Genomic DNA, 20,187 nt, shown 5'->3' with positions numbered 1-20,187 from the left:
GTTCAAAGATCGCTGCGTGTCGTTTTAGATTCCTTTCCTCAGTCAATACGATTTCCATCCTGCGATTTAAGATCGGAACATCATTTATTGATGCTGTGTTTCCTTGTCTGATATGGAACCCATTTTAATAATTAATCCAGCGACAGGCCTAGCCGGGCGAAGGGAAGCATGCTAACGCCCTAACTAAGGACCAGTCGAGTCATTTGGCCCCAGTTCTTTTTTCTTTCTTTCTATTTGTCACTTTTATTATTGCTATGATTAAGCGGTAGCACGTTCCATAGAGCAGTGACGGCACTCCGCTCCACTCCTCTCCTCCCTGACAGCCCCTTGCTAATCCCATTACCCATGAGTCACGGTGGTTGATGTCAGGGCTGCCCACCCTACACCCCCACCTCCAAGACAGGGGCAGAGCAGACCACAACGTGCGTCTCACACATACACATATTCACACATGAACAGACACACACTCTAACTGGCACCCCACTCCTTGAGAATGTGCCAAGAGCAGAGAGCACTTTGGGTGAATGAAACACACACACTATGTGTCCGTGCCATGAAGGGATGGCCCAAGAGCTGAAATCAAATTGCATGAATTAACACTGTTCCCACTAACCTCATGATTCACAGAAATCATGATTCACAGAAATGAACTCTCCTCCCTTCCCTTCTCCTCCCCTACCTTACTTACCTTCCTGTACCCCACCCCATTTCTCTCCTCACCTTCATTCCTTTAACACCCTGCCCATCCCTCCATCACCGCCTCCTCCCCTCCCTTCTATTTTTCACTTCCCTACTTTCTCTGTATAGTCCTAGCACAGAGAACCCTCTCTCGGTAAAATTACATTGAATGCTCCCTGAAGCTGGAAAATACTTGCTGTAGGTATTAATTGGTCTGGAGTAAGGGGACAATCTTAGAAGAAGTTGAAAGCAAGGCTTAAGGACCAATGTGACTGGTGAGGAGATGCCAAATTGAGAGCAGCTTAATTATATCTGGTGAAAGTACACTGGGATAGGGGCTAGACGATGCAGTGGGCTGTTCTTGTAAAAGATCCCTTGCTTAAACTAAGCGAAGGGATTGGGATAAATTCGATTGGGATTGGGATTAATGCCCTCAGTAATTTGCTGTAATTATCAAACTGGGCCAGAGTGAAGCTCACAAATAATTCCTTATGGTCTACAATGACACTACGTGGCCTTAAAGAGAAATGCCAAAGTCAAAGCTGTCTATTGCTTATCCTGAAATGAGATGTGGATTGACGTTCAATTGCAAGTCCACATGTTAACGCTTTAATAACCCCAGTCATCATCGCCTTGCTGCAGAAGCTGGCCATTACTGTGGAACAACGCAGAAAGAGGTGAGGAGGAGACAGAAATATGGCGGAAGACAGAAATCCCCAAGACTTCATTATACACTCCATAATCCTCATTAAGCAGCATAACAACTTGCTTGTTGACATACACTTTATTATAATTTTCCATCACTCTGCAGACCTAGGTCTAAAGGACCATAGTCATGCTATAGAAAACACATTACCTCTGATCAATACATCTCAGCTTTAGCATTGTTGTTTCAGTCCCTAAAGTGCTGTGCGTTGAATTAACCTCATTAGTATGTGAAGTGAGCCAGGTGAGGTCAGCTGTTTGTGCAGTGGTGTTCAGGCTATCTTATGCGGCCACTGCTGTGCTTGTTTTATCAAACCCATTGAGTCTAATGAACAAATTATGCAGATTTTGTCCTCGGTTTGTTTCTCTTGTGTTGTAATTGTTCACTGTTAGATTGTTAGGGCTTTCTCTGTGTTGTGTAGTTAGTCCAGAGAGGATGGACGGCCATCAATAACGTCACACACAATTGTGTACATGCACACACAAACACTGTGATTAATAGGTGAGTGGGGTGTTTCTTGGCTTTGGTGAAATTTACGTGACAGGGCGAGACAGATGGATAGTGTGGGAGTGAGTCTGCAGCCAAGGAATGTTACCCAAGTGCCTTACAGGTATCGGAGGTGCTTGAGGCATGGTTTTGTTCTGTATGTGTGTGTGCATGAGTATGTGTGTGCATGAGTGTGTGTGTGTGTATGAGTGTGTGTGTGTGCATGTTTCCGATAGTGTACATGCATCCATCTATCTCTCTGCATTTCTCTTGTCCCCAGTGATGGAGGCTTGGGACTGGTGAACCTACGTGCTGCAACGGGCTTCTATTTATAAGGAGAGCCAGTCAGCGGACTTGTCGTGGCTGCTCAAGTCCATGGTGACAATGACATGCAGGGACAGTGACAGGGGCGAGTACATGTGAGACCCTTGGAAAAGGTCAGACCATGGAGGCAGCCACATGGTCAGCCATGGCACCCCACAGTCAACTGATATCCATGAAGTAGCCTGAAGGTCTACTGTATTACCAATTATTTTTGCCAGGCAACTTGATGTATCCATGATGGTTCACATGGTTGTTGAGTAAATAGACAGCTTGAATACTGTCAGGATGGTATTTTTCATCTTTGGTCTTTCAGTACTGGTTGGAGTTTACAAAGTCAATTACCAATGGTATTTCTCATTTAGCTATTTGTATTTTTTTACTCTAATGTTGTTTTAGTGTTAGTAGTCATTTTCCAAAGTTGAGCCTTGAGGCTAGCCATTATACCAGACCAGACCAGAGCTCATGCACTCGTTCTTGCAGCTCCTACCTGACATGAATGATAATGTTGTCCCAGCGTTGCTGTAGCGCTGTCAAAAGGCTGTTAGCCGTCAACAATCCTTTAACAGGGTATGGCTGTGACAGTGATACAGGGTTAAGAGGGACAGAAAAGATCCTAATATGTGCAGGAATGTTTGGTGTAGCTTCTGAAATAGGCTATTCTGTGTGTAGTTTTGGCACAATCTGCAAGACTGAATTAGTCTTGCATTCTGGCCATCTCCCCTCTCTCTCTCTCTCTCTCTCTCTCTCTCTCTCTCTCTCTCTCTCTCTCTCTCTCTCTCTCTCTCTCTCTCATAGTCCCCTCTCTTTCTCTTTATTTTCTACCTCCGTTTCACTCTCTCTCTCTCTCTCTCTCTCTCTCTCTCTCTCTCTCTCTCTCTCTCTCTCTCTCTCTCTCTCTCTCTCTCTCTCTCATAGTCCCCTCTCTTTCTCTTTATTTTCTACCTCCGTTTCACTCTCTCTCTCTCTCTCTCTCTCTCTCTCTCTCTCTCTCTCTCTCTCTCTCTCTCTCTCTCTATGTCTCTCTCTCTATCTCTCCCCTTTCTTTCTTTCCTTCTCTCAGTTTCTCTATCTCACACACACTGTCTGTAAAAGCCTCTAGCCTCTGTGCTGGCCAGTGTATCAGTCAGCATGAAATGCAACAACAGCAGAACAGGCCAGAGAGGAAGCTGAGACGACACCTGTGGCCGGTCCAGCTGCTGCTGTGTCAGACCGTGTCTTTACTCATTACACAGCTCAGGAGGGGAGAGGAGATGCTGGGCTGTGCTGTGCACCACCACCAGACATGCTGCAGGCTGAAAACGCTGCAGGGGCTTGTGCTCAGCCCAGTCACCCAATGCCCGGGCAGCGGGCCCATTCCATTTCCCTCTGACTGCACTGCACTGCAGGTGAAGTGTGCTTCCACTCCATTTCTGCTGTTTCTCACCTACACCTCTTCCATCTACTTCCATGCTGGCTCCAAGCAGAGGAGATTGCACTGAGACATCACACAGATGGCTTTTGCCATTTATGAATATTTGATTATACTCAGACATCTCCTGAGGGGTGCTAAAATATTAACCACTTTCTGGTGTCAGTTTTTGAAATTTAACTCATCTGAGCTCAAAAAAGGGTACAGTTGGGCAAAAAATATTTTTCATGTCCATGTTTCGTATTCGTATTTTCCTCAAATGCTTCTTTAGTTGTTTCCTTTGTGATAGTTTCAAGAATTTACAGACTGGTACAATTATGATGTGTCATTTGGTTAATTCAATTGCTGAGTCATCTGAGATTCATCTATTGTGTTTTTTCTGCTGTGTTGCAGCGTGATGCGAAAGGACAATACCTTTTTGACCTCATCTGCCACCACCTCAACCTACTGGAGAAGGACTACTTCGGCATCCGATATGTGGACCCAGACAAACAGAGGGTGAGTGTCAACAGACAGCCCAACCTCAGCCACAGAGCATCTCTAGCATTCTCTTGCTTTCCTATCCACTCCACTCAACTGCATTTTTTTTTCATTTTCTTACATTACATTTTTAATTCTTCCTCTTTCTCTCTTTCTTACTTTTCCTCTTCTTTCATGTTTCCCTCCAGCAGTCCCAACACCATCTTGGTTTTCCATCCCAGCCAGGGGTGATTAGTGTGTGTGTGTTAACTTGTCTTCTTGACTGATTCATGAGCATTCACTGGAAAACACATGCCCACGATGGATTTTAGGCCTGCAGTCACAATAGTACTGTACTGTACATCTTTCTCCCTCTGTCTCTTTCTCTCTCTCTGTCACTTTCTCTCCCCCTCTTCACTCTTTTCTCTCTCTCTCTCTCTCTCTCTCTCTCTCTCTCTCTCTCTCTCTCTCTCTCTCTCTCTCTCTCTCTCTCTCTCTCTCTCTCTCTCTCTCTCTCTCTCTATCTCTCTCTTTCCCTTTCCCCACACACACTCACACACATTTTTGTAGTCCAGTTTAGAACTGCATCCTTGAGGAGGAGGGGTTTATGTAGAAATGGCCTGAAGGTAGACAGAGGGATGTTCTTCTGTCTGGCATCTATCACTTTCATCTGTCCATAAACTAACCAGAGTAGGGCAGCCGGCTATTGGACAGATGTATCAGGATCTCACAGTGGAGCTGCATGCCATTTCTCACTGCGTCAGGTACAGTCTCTGTCTGTCCTGAATATGCTTAAGTATTACCTACATGCCCATATCTAATTGCCAAGGCCAATAGGCGTTGGCTGAATGTATAGAATAATGTAATTTAGTCAAAACAATAATGATTTTAACTACTGTTAAAGTATAGTTGTTTAACTTTAAGTGTCATAGGCCCTTCTTGTAGCATACTGATGCAATGATATTAAATCTCCAATCAAGGCTCTGAAACTGAACAAGCTCTCTCTGTCACTCAACCCACCTTAGAACCATTGTAAATGTCCTGCACAGGCTGTCAGATAGCTAGAGAAGTTGATCAGGCAGTGAAATTTATGATGACTCACTGCCATAGTGTACCAGTGAAGCTCTCTCAGCCTTCCACAGCAGAGCATCATGGGAAGAGACAGGTGGAAGCTGGGAAATGCGGTTCACACTGTCAACATAAAGCAATGCCTCCCTCAGCCCTGTGAGCGTTTCTCCTCCTAATGGTTAGCGAGCTGACAGAGAACAAGTGTTTCTCTGAAAGTCCTCCAATACTGGCTTTCATCTTCCCTACAGTCCCTGGGTGGGAGAACGTCCTTAACATTTGATGAACGAGGAGTAGGTGAGCGTGGCTCTGGAATGCCCTCCAGTTGCAGACAACAAGTCATCGTGCTCGGCTGCTGAGCAGTAAGCCTGTTCTGTCAGTTTAGCCTGGATTGAAGTCCTGGAAATGTGAGCCAGCAGCCTGGGGTTTTAGCTCCTAGGAAACACGCTGGTCTAAAAAAGAATTCTGAACGTTGTTATTTTTCATCTTTGGTCTTTCAGCACTGGTTGGAGTTTACAAAGTCAATTGCCAAACAAATGAAATGTGAGTATTAGAATATTCACTCTTTTTGATAGAGCATGACATTTACAGTAGCTTAAACCCAAATAACTGACTGTGATGTGCTACTTTTTCATTTTCAAGTCTTTAAAAAAACTAAACAATCCCTCTGTGACCTTCTCCTTTTAGCCCAGCCTCCTTTCACCATGTGTTTGCGAGTCAAGTTCTACCCACCTGACCCTGCCGCCCTTAAGGAGGAAATCACTAGGTAAGCTTCTGGCAGGCATGATAGAAAGATCTTCAAAAAAAGGAGCGCAGGGAGGCATCTCTGCACTGCCTTATCAACGCACAAGAGAACAATTTGACATTAAATAATGTAGCTTAAGGTGCTCATGCTGTTTCTTCCTTCAGGTAAAACCAAGCATATTTTGGAGTAACTATCAAATACCGTACTCTTTGAGCTCTTTTTGTTACAAGCTACAATTCCAGGTTACTCTGTGCTTATAGAGGGCACTGTGACAGTCAGATTAGTACTCTGGAGAGCTTGACACAGTGCATCTACAGTGTACAAATACATCCACCATACATTTCAGCCAGTCAGCAGCCGGTCTCTCCCTTCTCCTGTCTCATAACAGCAGCCAGGAAAACTTCAAAATCCTCTACCATCTGTCGAAGCCAGCATAGTCTCTCCTGCGGTTTCGTAGGGAACCGTCTGTGTGTTCTTACTCTCTCTCTCTCTCTCCCTCTCTCTCTCCCTCTCTCTCTCCCTCTCTCTCTCCCTCTCTCTCTCTCTCTCTCTCTCTCTCTCCTCTCTCTCTCTCTCTCTCTCTCTCTCTCTCTCTCTCTCTCTCACTCTCTCTCTCCCTCTCTCTCTCTCTCTCTCTCTCTCTCACACACACACACTTCCAACATATCTGAGATAATGATTAATAACAGTGTTTATTGCATTGCTGTTGTGTGAGGAGAGAAATCGGTGGGGTGTGAAATGAACACTGGCTGACTTCCGACTTTAAGGGTTTGACCAGATCCAAAGGATGAAAACTAGAATTACTGGATGACTCATGAAGGGCTACAACCAAACCAATTAAAGAAAAGGAAATGTGAATCATAACTGAATCACAAGTGATGATACCAAGAGAATGTACTCTTGTGATACGAAGAATCCAAATATATCCCATATGATCCATACTGATCACCGTTTTCCATTGAGTGTGCGTATGGGTGTGGTGTAAGTGGTTGGAGGTGCAGCTAATGGTTCAGAGTGGAGAAGAGACTGTCTAATGTATTAATTATAGAGAGATGGGACTAAAAGCCTGGTTTCCATATATTTATTAGATAAGGTAGGTAGACTTGCGGCAGGTAAAATTAGCACACTGTTGGGAATAGAGTGCTCCCAGTCACAGAGGGGGCAGAGGACAGTATGCTGTCTGCTTATTATACGAATGACCTGGCATGGGGCCCTTGCTGACTATACACACTTGCTACAATACGAATACATCCTAATACATCCTAACACCTGTGCACATACACACACTCATAGCTGTGTAGATCTGCATACGTGATGCAAACCTGCAAAACTTAAATAATAGGTTATTATGTTTTCAACAATATGCAGCATTGTCCTTTGCATTGGGGAGAAAGATTAATTTAAGATGTGTTCATAACATCTAGGAAGCTGCCTCCCTGGCAGGTGATTTGTTTTGGTGAGGGGAATTCATCCTTCTTGGAGTAGAGTGATGAGGTACCTGATTGAATAGAGGAGACGTCCTTTCCTTTGTGTTGTTTTACTGTACTTGTGTTGTTCCAAAAGGACTCCTGGTCTCCAGGGCCCCGAGGCCAGAGGCAGGAGCTCAAACTCACACATACTCCCCAGTGCTCAGGCTCTCTCCCGTGTACCTTTCTCAAACACTCTGCGTCAGAAATCGTCTCAACTTTAGGCGCACCAACTTATACATGAGTATTGTTAGTATGAGTAGTGTTATGCTGTTGAGAGCGTACCCAGAGGGAATGCTATACTGAAGGAAGAACCTCTAGGGTTTCTAGATATCCATTTCAATGAGGGAAGCAGTGTTGATGAAAGAAAACAACAAATGGTTTTGTTAGGAGTTGTTTGTTTTCTTTGCTTGGCCGTTTGATCGAATATTTGCACTGTATGTCCTGTGAGTCAGTGATGATGTTGTGTTCCTGTGCAGATATCTCGTCTTCCTGCAGATCAAGAGGGATCTGTATCATGGACGCCTCCTGTGCAAGACATCCGATGCTGCCATGTTGGCTGCCTACATACTTCAAGGCAAGCACCTAGGAGAAGCAGCACACCTCCTCTCTCCCCTCTTATAAAAAAGGTTGAAAAAATATATATTTTTAAAAGGTTTGGCTAAAGGTTTAGAAAGGTTCAACAACTATATTTTTTCAAAAGGTTGAAAACATATTTTATTTTTTTGTCAAAAATAGGTTTGCATCATTGATGAGTACTTGATGAGGACTCTACTATACTCTATTGTACTCTGCTCTGTTTTAAGCTTCTCTGTTCTCCTCTCCCCTCCTCTTCTTTCACCACAACCCCCACGCCCACTCTTCCCTCTCACGCCCGAGGGTATCATACCAAGTCATTGGCATCCATAAGCTTCCCTCAGTAACCTCGAATGACCGTGCAGGCTCATAACGAACATCTGTCAGTATATTAGGCCAGCGTTGTGGTGGTGTGGATCACATCTGAGGGCTGTGCAGTGGAGAGCCCAGGCCTGCTGTGTAGACTTCAGCCACCGTAGCCGGCAAGCAAGTGTGTAGGAAGAAGAAGCAATAGAGGCAAGTAGGAAAGGCAGGCAAGCAGGAGAGGCAGGCAGGCCAGAGAGGCAGGCAGGCAGGCGAGACAGATAGGCAGGAGAGGCAGACGAGGACAAGAGGCAGGTAGGCATGAGACACATCAGGCTGCGTAGACAGGGTAGAGAGACAGCAGGCAGGGACGGTGAGCAGGCAGCAGGCTCATTGACATTCAGGTGGCAGTTCTCTGTGGAGGACAGGCTCCCCTTTTCACACCCAGCTTGTTGTCTGAGGCTCTACCAGAATCTCAATGCCGCTGCTGCTGCCGCTGCGTAAAAAGCTGAGCTGAAACATCTTGGCTAAGCAACGGTGCGGAGGCTCTGCTGCCGTGACAACAGGATCCATACAAATGACTTAGTATTTCAAAGTAATAAGAAGTTAGATACATTGAACCTGTTTAACATCTACCCCCCAAAGCCCTTCACAACGAGTAGACTCACCTCTGCCACTAGTAAAGATGACTAGAGTTCCAAACTTCCTGTGAAAAAAGGAAGATCTGTCTCCTGCTGCCTTCCTTAAGTCGTGTGTGTTGTGTCCTTGCTCTCCCAGCGGAGATCGGCGACTATGACCCGGGGAAGCACCCCGAGGGCTACAGCTCCAAGTTCCAGTTCTTCCCCAAGCATTCGGAGAAACTGGAGAGAAGGATCTCGGACATCCACAAGACAGAACTGATGTAAGGTGACACCTCTGTGGGGTTTTTTCCCTGTTCAATCCAACAACCAGCTTCTACGGTCGCCACACCCTTTTCTCGTCCACGCTAAATTGGCCGTCATCTCCAAGGCCTGATTTCAAACTCCTCAAGGTTTCAGGAGAAAAGATTAGAAATTAGTTGCTTTTATCTGCTGGTACTGGATTCCTTGGGATTAATGACCACACGGTACTTTATGCATTTTACAATAGATACCAGGTAACATATCAAACAGGAAAGAGTTACAGAAGAAATACCAACATGCTTCAATAAAATCTAAAGCACACAGTTTCCCAAGGTCGTCTTTGTTTAACGAAATTATATACGATATGAATAAATAGGTATTCAGGACCACAGATATTCAATTCCATAGCCACTTGATATGCTGACTATTCTATTTCTAGCAATGTTTTATCCGTCTAGTTCTGGGTCTTGATATGATATGCAGTGTATTTGTGTGTGTGTTTTCTGATACTGCTGTGTCATTAGATTTTTCTCTCTCTCATTCTTCTTCTCATTTTCTTTCTCTTTGCTATTAGGCATTATTTTTAACCTACAAAAAGTCCAGATAGATCACTGACGGAACATCACATGCAGACAGTATATTTTCTGTACTCTACTACCCTCTAGTGTGGTGTTCCTGGCCCCCCTGTGTATACAGTGTCACTATATTCTTTGCAAATATGTTTTATATAATGGGCCCCAGGGGACAGGTTGATGAAAAGTTGTGTTTCCTCCAGAGGACAGAGTCCAGAGACCTCAGAGCTGAACTTCCTGCAGAAGGCTCAGATGTTGGAGACGTTTGGTGTGGACCCTCACCCATGCAAGGTAGCCATGCCAGGACAAGAGGAAGCCATTATCTGTAATGTACTGTACATTAGCTCTTGGTCAGTCTTGTAGTAGCTCGTATCAAATGCTGACACAATTCCCCTGATGTTTATCAGGATGTGTCGGGCAACCCTGCCTTTCTGGCCTTCACTCCCTTTGGCTTTACTGTGCTCCAGGGAAACAGGAGAGTCCATTTCCTCAAGTGGTTAGTACAGATTAATAGTCTCAAATGCCCCCCCCCCCCCACACACACACACACACACACACACACACACTCCGTACACCCTCTTTACTAAATGGCTGTGTTGTTTTCTGTCTCGTCTGTTTGCCTCCATCAAGCAGCATGCCAGGTGCCTGGTTATCTTTCACCATCAGAGATATTTATCAGTTACCTAACTATGTACAATATCTTACTGTCATATGAATTGACAGTATCTGTGCTGGTGAAGACCTTTTCTCAGTATTTTTTGAGACATTCATAAAATGCACAAAACACACTTCCTAATCCTATGCATCCTGCAGTGTTCTGCCCTGGACTGACAGCTTACAAATGAGCGTTAATCGATCATACCTCCCATCTCTGTGTTCACCTTTCTAACTGGGGCCTTCTCTCCTGTCCAGGGACGAGGTGACTAAACTGAAGTTTGAGGCCAAGACATTCCATATATATGCAAATCAGAAAGAGGTGGGTGCGTGCATTATTTATGCGGCTTTCTTTTTCCCTTGCCGGGCAAAACATTATTGCGGCCTTGTTTTATGCATGAAAGGCCTGCCTTGGGGGGCTGGGAGTGTGATGTAGCCCTAAATAGAGAAGGTAACCAGACATGACTGAAGAAGGATTTTGATCAGATGTAGGTTCCCACTCTACAAATGGCAGAAACACACCCGCTTCTGAGACTCATGATCTGTTCTTTGAACAACAGGACAAGAAGATCATTCTGACGTACTTCGCCCCCACACCGGAGGCCTGTAAGCACCTGTGGAAGTGTGGGGTGGAACACCAGGCCTTCTATAAGTGAGTCACGCCAGCCAACTCATATATCCATGGTGTGGAAGTTGATCTTCATCATAAGAGTGTATGATCTCTCCCTTACACCAACCCGGCATTTTTTTTGATTGCCTGCAGGTTGGAGAAGTCCAGCCAGGTTCGAACTGTCTCCAGCAGTAATCTGTTTTTCAAGGGAAGTCGTTTTAGATACAGGTATGATATTAGAGCGGATAGATATGGCTCACTGAGGTAATGGGGTTTGATTTTGAGCATTTTCGACGGTTTATTGAGTTCACCGCATCTTCCTCTCAGTGGCAGGGTCGCCAAAGAAGTGATGGAGCAAAGTGCCAAAATCAAACGGGAGCCACCTGAAATTCACAGGTGAGACTTGCTAATCTATTGACACTTCAGTAGGCGTCAACCTGCTGGGTTACTCGGTCGAGACCCAGTCGTGAGACATGTTTCCGTGTGCTTGTGTGTCCACAGGGCTGGTCTGGTCCCCAGTAGGAGCTGTCCGTCTATCACGCATGGGCCCAGACTGACCAGTGTCCCCAGGACCAGACGGAGAGCTGTGCACATCTCCATCATGGAGGGTAAAACACGCACTGACACACATTGACACACACACACAAACAGTCTGTCATTTGGACCTCAAGGTCATATATATTGTGTAGATAAACCCACTGATGTGAGCCAGTGCTAAAGGCTCTATGCTTAGATCATGTGAATAGTTGGGGATCATTTCACTAAGCCGAATCAAAGATATCTGACATGCTTTGTATCTGTGTGGATAAGAGCCCTACATTAGCTCTATTCTTGGGGCTTTTAACACTGCTTGATGTGCACAAACAGACGCGCACGCAGACTGACAGATGCACACTTCTCGCCGTGTGAAGTAACCTGAGTGCCTTTCCATGAGAACAGAGCCACAGTTGTGTTTGTCATTCACGTTCCCCGTCAGTAGTCTTCCACACTGAGTCAGACAATACCGACACACACACACACATACAGTGAGGTGCAGCAGCCACCCATCTATCTTCCTCTGTGTCATTCTTACTCTCCTTTAAGTAGTCATGCTGAGGCAGTTACTGCAGGAGAGAGTCCCTGTGTTTCTAAAGGGCAGTAATTGTCATTTTAAGTGAATAGCTGTCAACTCTACGGTCTTCAGTTACATCCTGCTCTGTGGGTGAGGTGCAGTATGGTGAACTTGCCCGTCTTTAACACAATGTATGTGGCATCATACGACATCTCATTGTACTCTGATACCCCCCTGTCCAACATTCAAACCACCTCTTGTGCTCTCCTATTGCCCTGTCTGCATTGGTATCTGCAGAGATAATAATATCCTATCTGAAAATAGCCCCCCTGTCAGGGCCTCTCCATGTATGTCAGGGACGTCAGCAATGGGAGGGTAGGTAACCACTTGGCCACAAGTAGACCACATTCCTGCTCCCAGGACCCTGAAACTGACCCTGCCAGCCAGCCTGACTGAGGGACAACAGAAGCCTGGAGTCACAGGACGGACAGCCTGCTAGCCAGACAGCCAGAAAGCGTCCGACAAGGACAGGGAGACAGAGAAAGAGAGAGGGGTTGGGTGGTAGGACATTGGCAAGGTCACTGCGGGGCGTAGAGCTCGCTTGCCACCTCGAACCGCCACCATGGTGAAGTGCCTGATCAGAATCAAGACCACGGTAAACGTACACCTGTGCATGATCAACCACTGCTACCGGGATGTGAAGGTGCGCGTGCTGTCGTTGGGGCCCAGGCTGCTGGGGAAGGCTCTGGGGATGATGCCTCTGCTCCCAGCCCTCCCTAGGGGCCCCGGGGAGACCTCCAGAGCCTCCTCCAGATTTGGTGTCACACCTCAGTTTCACAGTCCTGGGCAAGGCTACAGACGGCCGGGCAGCTCTGCAGGTAAAGGACTACACTTCAGAAGGACTGGATTGGATTTGGTTTATCACCTCAGTCACACGGAGCAAGCAAATCTCTGTGTTTGACTTTCACTCAACTTTCCAAGTCCAGCTTTGAAAGTCATTAGGCTGGAGAGGGACTTGACTAAGAGTGATACTTCAGGGACCTCTTCTCATGTTGTGTGTTAATGTTTCACTGCAGGGGTTTGTGGGGGGGGGGGGGGGGGGGCACGAGAGGCTAGACAGAAGTATTTAGCCTAAGCAGGTATTATGTGACATGATGACGTCTCAAGTAAACATGAAGACAGTCTGCTTTGGTTCTCAGCTTGCATTGATGGATTAGGGGTGTCGTAGTGCTGCGTCTGGATGGATGTTTTACAGTGGTCCAATTCTGTTTGTGCCTTTAAAACACCTCAAACATCTGGTTTGATGTCCGCATGTGATTTCTGTCTATCACTGTGTGTAAAACCTCAGTGGTCATGCTGGTCTCAAGGTTATGTTCATCTGATATCTGTATCTGAATGGCCTGCTTCTCCTCTTCCTCCTGCCAGGCCTGGAGTCCCTGAGAGACAGCGCCCACTCCACGCCAGTTCGCTCCGTCTCCCATGGCGACTCCTTTATGCCACGCTCCCGCAGCCAGGCGGTGGACAGCAGCGAGGCGGCAGGCTCGTCGGTCATCTCTGACGAGGCCTACAGCCCCTCGGACAGTGTTCTGCCCACGCCGGTGGGTGAGCACAGCATGGAACAGGCCGTGTCGCGTCAGCTCAATGGCGCCCCCTGCAGCATCGAGGAGGAGAGGGAGTCGGAGGCTGGCACGCCACTGGGCGGTCAGGTGGCCGAGTTTGGCCCTGACGGCAGGGTGCTGCGGCTGGGGAGGACCAGGTCAGCACCCCCTAGCGATGTGGAGGAGCTCAATAAGTTCATCCTGAGTGTGTTACGTCTGTTTTTGGTCACGATAGGACTGCTGTTCGCCCTGTTGCTTCTCCTCATCATGCTAACAGAGTCAGACCTTGACATTGCCTTCCTGAGGGACATTCGTAAGACACCTGAATTCCAGCAATTCCATTTTGAGTACTTCTGTCCTCTCCGGAGATGGTTTGCATGTCAGTTCCGTTGGATGGGAGGGTTCCTTGTAACCAAGTGAGAAAGTAAAAAAAAAAAGACAAAACCGTAAAGAGGACATCATCAAGGGAATTGAGAAAGGGGAGGACCGAAGGAAGGAATGAAGGATGGAAGGAGGGAGGGAAGATCTGATCTAAACATTAACCTAGTTTCTCCCATGATGCACCTCCTTTCACAAGCCAAGGACCTCCCCCTGCGTGGGCTCAGAAGAAGAGCTTCCTGTTCGAACCATCACAATGAGGACATTTCCAATGCTCATGTTTTACTTTGGAATTTCAGGTCATCACAAGGAACTTTTTTTTTTACACAAAGCCAAGGCAACAGGGTCACAAAGTCTACATCGACTTGAAGGAGAAACACATTCAATCACGGAAAACAGTTGCCTTTATTTTCTATTGATTAATATAATTCATCATTGCATGAGGCATGTGTTGAGCACTGAGCAGAGAAGAGGACTGGTACATGTCGAGTTAGAAGAGTTGAGGTGTGAAAGAGAGAGAAAGGTCCTTTTCTATTTTACCTCCATAAACTTTCATGATAGTCATTACATTGCAGAAAACTAACATAATTAATGCTGCTATTTATTAGAATACACACCACCACCAATGGATGTACTGTACAGTAATGGTCTGGAGTCAGAGGTGGAAAGGATTTTAACAGAAGGATAATTTTTGAATGTAGAAACTGTCACGCAAGATGGCTTGTTCAAAAAATATTTTTCTAATAAATGTGACTAATGGTTTATGCTCTTTCTAGGTTCCACCAATTCAACCATGGTCATGCAAATCTGTTCATGCTGTCACTGCTAATACTGTCTCGTGAACAAGCGTCAAATCATAATCTAAGCCTTAGTAAAGACAAATGTAACTGTTGTACTGTATTTGAAGATTTTCAAACATCAGAAATAAAACAGTTATTAATAATTCAAATCAATGTTTGAAGATGAGCAATCAGTTTTGAAACAAACTTTTACAAAATATAAATTACCTTAGATGTAAAAGTGTGGGTTTTGTGACATAGAAATGTAGTTGTGGAGAAGCGGAGTGCTTGCTGTTATTCTTTACATTGGATACCATAGACCTTTTTACTAGATGTGCAATACTGTAACACTGGAAACCAAGATTGGGTATTTGATACAAGTTGTTTTTACTTTCCTAAAGTTTACCCTCAAATAAAGTGTTTAATAATGTTAATTTCCCATAGTATAAGAAAAGAAATAAGTTGTGCTTCAGAACACTTGTTGACTGTTTGTTTTCTCAAATTAGATTATTGAAACCTGGGGTGCATTAGATTATTTATAAATGCTAAATAATGTTGAAATCATGCTGGCTTATTTTGTACAATGTAGTGTCTCCTAATATGTAGAAAGGTTTTCTTTTATAACATATTTTAAACGATTGATATGTTATTTTTTATCATTGGAAATGTAATTATACATTTTCTGCACTGTGGACCAGATGGACAATTGCAGAAATATGAGGTTAAAATCTTTGAGGTTTTCAGTCATTATCATGTTCACATTGCACTTCACTCCTAGTGGGCCTACCTTCTGTATGTCTGCTATGACATTGTCCTGCTACTGTATGTCTACCAAAGATTCCTCTGTAGTCTGATGGTCTTCATCTAACAACAGTGGAGCTACAGACTTAAAACATGTTACGTCAACATTATGAAACTTTACTTAACTGCCTAAAGTCAGTGTCCTCCAACATGTCCCACATGTTGCTATGAAATCAGATACTGGTAACATCCAGAATTGATTTCATCAATGCAATAAATCGTTTGGACATATCAATTAAATAAGACATTTAACATTTAGTTTGAATAGAAATCCCTTTTTACCTTACGGTGGTTACTCTGAGTTTAGCTAATATTTCTAAGTACTTTTCTCCTTTCTAAAGATTTTAGTTGATTCCCGATGGATGTAGATCAAGTTATTTGTTTGAAACTGTGGAAGAATGACAAAGCAACAGATGAATATTTGTATAGCTCTGGCTATGTACCATTCTGTGTTCATGTATATGACAAAATCTTTTTGACAATAATTTAGCAATAATATCAATATAGAAAACTTTAAATATATATGGTCATACATGGATGGTTTGATTCCCCCCTCCCAAATATATCTTTCCAAAGACCCAATTGTAATACATGTGAGGTGTTTGTCATGTTCTCCCGATGAACTTGCTGATCAGTGCATGTCTCTTAAGTGGCGTTCCAGGTTGCCTATATTCCATCAGTGCCACAGATGAGTTAAATGTAACTTCCTATGACATCAGATGACCTGTGTGTGTTACTGCAGAGTAGTTGACCTGTGGCACCACCCCACCCAGTGGTAGTGTATTTACATGTGATTTGGATGTGCGTTGCAATGAATCCACTATTTATGACAGTCAATTACAGCCAAGTGCTGTGACTCGGAGATTTGATCCTGTCCCACAGATGATCCTATAAGCACGTATTCTACATTTGTTACCCTCAACTAAGACTGCATTGTTTCTAATCAGATTGAAAACTGGTGTATCCAATTGATTTATCAATAAATATAATATATTCTTAAATTGCTGTACATGCCAGGCTCTTCTTTCTTTTTTTACTGGATACAGTACTGGTACAAGTTGCAACACTGCCATCTAGCGATAAGACACTGTAGCACACCCCAGTTTCCTTTATTATCACAACCAAACTGAAATCACAACAAAGTGAAAACTTCATATTTATTTAATATATAAGTATACGAATAAAAAAACTGAATTCACAATGGTTAATGAAAACAATAAATGCGAACAAATTCAGCGAACAATAAGTTCCACGAACACTTTCGTGTTTTTTAATCCAGAACAGCAGCTCTGGTTTTCTCAGTCAGTGAAGAGATGAAGGCGTCCAGAAGAGTTGCCCCCAAGAACAGCATTCCTGCTGGGGTGGAACATTGTGACAGACTGCATGGTGGTCAGGTTCTCCTTGTCCCTTAAAGAGTGCTGGAGTTGGCCGGTCTCGTGGAAAACCTGCACCTTAAACGGTCTCTCCATGCTTCCCACGAGAAAGCAGTCCTCCTGCTTAGGGTCCCAGGATGCCTTGCTCAGCCAGCACGCTGATTGCATGTCATGTCTACAAACAGACAAACAAATATACACCCTTTCATTGTAACGATACATAACCCTGGTGTTTAGAACCTGAGCCCGAGAGGAAGTTTATGCAAGTGGACGGATTTACTGTACTTGATCGAGGTCAGAAGTGGAGCATTGGAGGTGATAATGGAAGTGTCATACACCCTTTAAAAAAAGAAGGATACATATTATGCCTGAATACAATCAAACACACATTTGAATGCAACCAGGCCAGTCCTACAGCAATTAGTACCATTTTTGCTATTATAGATAGGAGCATGAACTAAGATTAGACAGCTTCACCTGATCTTGTTGTCGAAGCTGCAGGTGAGAACTCTGTTCCCCGTGTTGGGGGAGAAGTAGGCACTGGAGATGCTGAGTGGGTGACCGTGCAGCTGAGAGACCGCCTGGATCGAGTCGCTTTTCAAGAAGCGGGCGTCGTAAATGCTCACGTCCCTGAATGGAGTCAACGTGAAACGTTGACTTAGAAATGTCCTGAACACCGGAATTCTGCCCCGTCCTTCAAGAGGATCTTCCATGCTTATGTAATACAATACCAGTTCTCAGCTACCACAAAGTACTGTTTGTGAACAGGATGGACACTGACACAGCGAATCGTCTTAGAATCCAGCGTACGGAGGGATTCGTAAGAAGTTCTGTGTAAATATAAACATCCAGATTTATCCCATTAGATGAGCAACTTAAATCCAGGTTCAAACAAGAGAAAACAAATAACTAAGTTAAGTAGTAAGTTACCCGGGTGTCCGCCTGTCAACAATTGCGACATCCCCATTCCATTCACCAACGACTAGCGTGGAGCCGTCACGAGACAGAAAGTCGAAGGTATGTAATCCTTTCCTGACGCGATACACCTAGGTGGAGGAAGCGAGGAGGCATACCAATGTGAATGCGGAGAAGGAACGTTAAAACAAGACGCAACGGCGAGCCCAGTCCCAGCGTACGTCATCAAAAACCGCCTTCTCTACGTCGGTGCTGCGTAGCGTGCCGTCATAGCTGAGACTCAGCAGGTCGGACGATGCGGAAAAGGCCATGCAGCTGACCGGACGCAGGTGGGGCTCAAACAGGAGCACGCCATCAACTCCCCAGTCACAGTCCTGGAGAGCATTAGACGTACAACACCACATATGGTCACCATTATTCTACCATGCCCAGCTTGTAACTGTAACATGGCACTATCGATGCCCTCAGACGGCATACACAACTAAAGGGTCATGGAGAGGGAAGCTTACAGGACTCCACAGTCCCAGATGACCCGACTTATCTCCTGCAGCCAAGAGCAGGTGGCTGTTGCAAGGATGGAAGGCTGCAGAGAAAATCTGATCCTTTACCACCTTCACCACTCGAGCCTTGTCCGTCCGCAAGCGTTTCAGAGCATCACTGTACCTAGGACCACATTACCGTCTGTCATAATGACATCCTTTATTTTTTATCAGTTTGTTGAACTAGCTAGAGGTGGACACATAAGGGATAATTGACTCAACAATATCGCAAGAAAAAAAGAAAGAAGCTAATGAATATACACAATGTCATGCAGAGCAAGCGCAGTACCAAATAAATCCCATTCAGTATTTGTGAACTTACCCTTTCAGATCCAACGCCTGCTTTTCTTCTGTTACCGAGACCTAACCAATGAGAGGATACAGCAACATCATTACACAGACCAAGTAGCAAGTTGGAGATAAACTTGGCTTCATGTGATGACAAATGAATTCCCACCTCAGTCCACAGCTTTATTAGCTCTGGGGGTAGCGGGCTCCAGTCCTCCTGGGTAAGTGGGACCATTAGGATAGGACCCTCTGGTTTCTGAGTTGGTGAAGGCTTCTAATGCAGGTTTAATAAGGTTTTACAATGTGTAAAAGGCTTCCAATTAAATGTCATTTCTTAAGTTGCACTATTTTAACAGCAGATATGAGTTGACTGTCAGTCACTTACTTTATAACTGGACGTCATTGCATGCCTTTTTGGGGGCAGCAAGAGTGACTCAGCATCTTTGTTCTGTAGGCGCAGGGACTTGCGTGGAGGCAAGACTTCTCTCACAGAGCTCTTTGAATTGCTGCACACAGGATTCCTTAGTGTGAATGTCAAATGGTGAATGCTCATGTTAGCCAAACCTGCCATGACTATATGCCATTTTATCTTGCACAGTCTGGAACTAATCATTAAAGTGACACTACACATGGACATAGCACACACCAACATACAGCCAACCCACCTCTTGCGACCTCTCTGTGAGGGTTTTGGTGTGGCTGTCTGATTCAGGTCCTCTCTTGCCTTTGAATGGGAAAAACATTACTTGGTCAATTACATCTCTAGAATTGTGAATAGGACATTTTCTTGCATGGATCAATGAAATACTAATAATATACTAGCCCATTTTCTTTTACATACCTCAAACAGTTTGATGGTAGACAGAAAAGCTTGGTTTTGTCGAATGTTTTCTAATCGTTCGAGTTCATAAGATGACAGACCTCTAGGTCGGCCCTATAATGTTCAGATCATTAATCAATATAACTCACCTATAAGAAATCAAACATTTTGTTGGCCTATTTAATATTTACAGGATCACTTACGGCATCGTTGTTTTCAATATAAGAGTCCACATGCGTCACCTTTTTTAAATGGTGAGGTAAAAATGTAAGTTTAGATTGTTGTCAGACTTTGGAGCAATTCGCCATCTTAAACAGGTTTCATAAACTTACCTTTCTTTTAGTTGCTTTATTATTGTCTTTGGAGCTGTACTTCATTCTCCTTCGTGTAAATACTTCAGTCGTTGGAGCGAAAATTGTAAGCTTCATTCTTGCCTTATTTCTTGTAGAACGTCGGAGTCCACCAACATCATCATTGTCCGCAGGTGGAGTCATTTCCTTAATATGGTTCATGATTTTTTTATGTAAAATTTGTGAGAAACAAAGGCTTCACAGCATTCTACAGTCACACGAAAGTTATGTAGTCTTCACGGTAGCTTCTGTTGACTGGGAGCTAGCGAACTTTTTTGTTGTGGCGAGATCAGAACTATCAATGGGCGTGAGAATTTTGTAGCCTAAACACAAAAGTGATTGGATGGACATGAACGTCATCC

General features: G+C 44.5%; 2 protein-coding genes across 4 annotated transcripts in view; one reads left to right on the top strand and one right to left on the bottom strand.

Annotated features, from left to right (window-relative positions):
• Window positions 1-15,182, top strand: part of frmd5b (FERM domain containing 5b) — a 39,029-nt gene extending 23,847 nt beyond the window's left edge. The window contains exons 2-14 of the mRNA XM_062471440.1: window positions 3,996-4,100; window positions 5,627-5,669; window positions 5,814-5,892; window positions 7,817-7,914; window positions 8,994-9,117; window positions 9,873-9,960; window positions 10,077-10,165; window positions 10,582-10,645; window positions 10,884-10,975; window positions 11,087-11,161; window positions 11,261-11,329; window positions 11,435-11,541; window positions 13,410-15,182. Of these exons, the coding sequence (XP_062327424.1) occupies window positions 3,996-4,100; window positions 5,627-5,669; window positions 5,814-5,892; window positions 7,817-7,914; window positions 8,994-9,117; window positions 9,873-9,960; window positions 10,077-10,165; window positions 10,582-10,645; window positions 10,884-10,975; window positions 11,087-11,161; window positions 11,261-11,329; window positions 11,435-11,541; window positions 13,410-14,002 (1,626 nt within the window). The 3' untranslated portion in view covers window positions 14,003-15,182. The remainder of the gene's footprint in view (window positions 1-3,995; window positions 4,101-5,626; window positions 5,670-5,813; window positions 5,893-7,816; window positions 7,915-8,993; window positions 9,118-9,872; window positions 9,961-10,076; window positions 10,166-10,581; window positions 10,646-10,883; window positions 10,976-11,086; window positions 11,162-11,260; window positions 11,330-11,434; window positions 11,542-13,409) is intronic.
• Window positions 15,183-16,679: 1,497 nt separating this feature from the next.
• Window positions 16,680-20,129, bottom strand: wdr76 (WD repeat domain 76). Of its 3 annotated transcripts, none has more exons than XM_062471186.1 (14): window positions 19,808-20,129; window positions 19,679-19,717; window positions 19,497-19,589; window positions 19,321-19,379; window positions 19,041-19,176; window positions 18,825-18,929; window positions 18,690-18,730; window positions 18,338-18,491; window positions 18,050-18,202; window positions 17,844-17,959; window positions 17,645-17,743; window positions 17,391-17,543; window positions 17,199-17,252; window positions 16,680-17,088 (listed from the first exon to the last, which is right to left on the bottom strand). In XM_062471186.1, exons 1-14 carry the CDS (start codon window positions 19,985-19,987, stop codon window positions 16,839-16,841), a joined length of 1,632 nt encoding a protein of 543 aa, XP_062327170.1. In that variant the 5' UTR covers window positions 19,988-20,129; the 3' UTR covers window positions 16,680-16,838. The 3 variants fall into 3 exon arrangements, with proteins under 3 accessions (XP_062327170.1, XP_062327171.1, XP_062327172.1); XM_062471187.1 differs by having other exon boundaries at window positions 19,041-19,161; XM_062471188.1 differs by having other exon boundaries at window positions 16,993-17,088; window positions 17,659-17,743.
• Window positions 20,130-20,187: the final 58 nt, after the last annotated feature.

The sequence above is a fragment of the Osmerus eperlanus genome, chromosome 10, assembly GCF_963692335.1.
Source record: "Osmerus eperlanus chromosome 10, fOsmEpe2.1, whole genome shotgun sequence".
Lineage (NCBI taxonomy): Eukaryota > Metazoa > Chordata > Actinopteri > Osmeriformes > Osmeridae > Osmerus > Osmerus eperlanus.
Note: the sequence above shows the minus strand (reverse complement) of the source record. Positions and strands in the feature narration are given on the sequence as shown.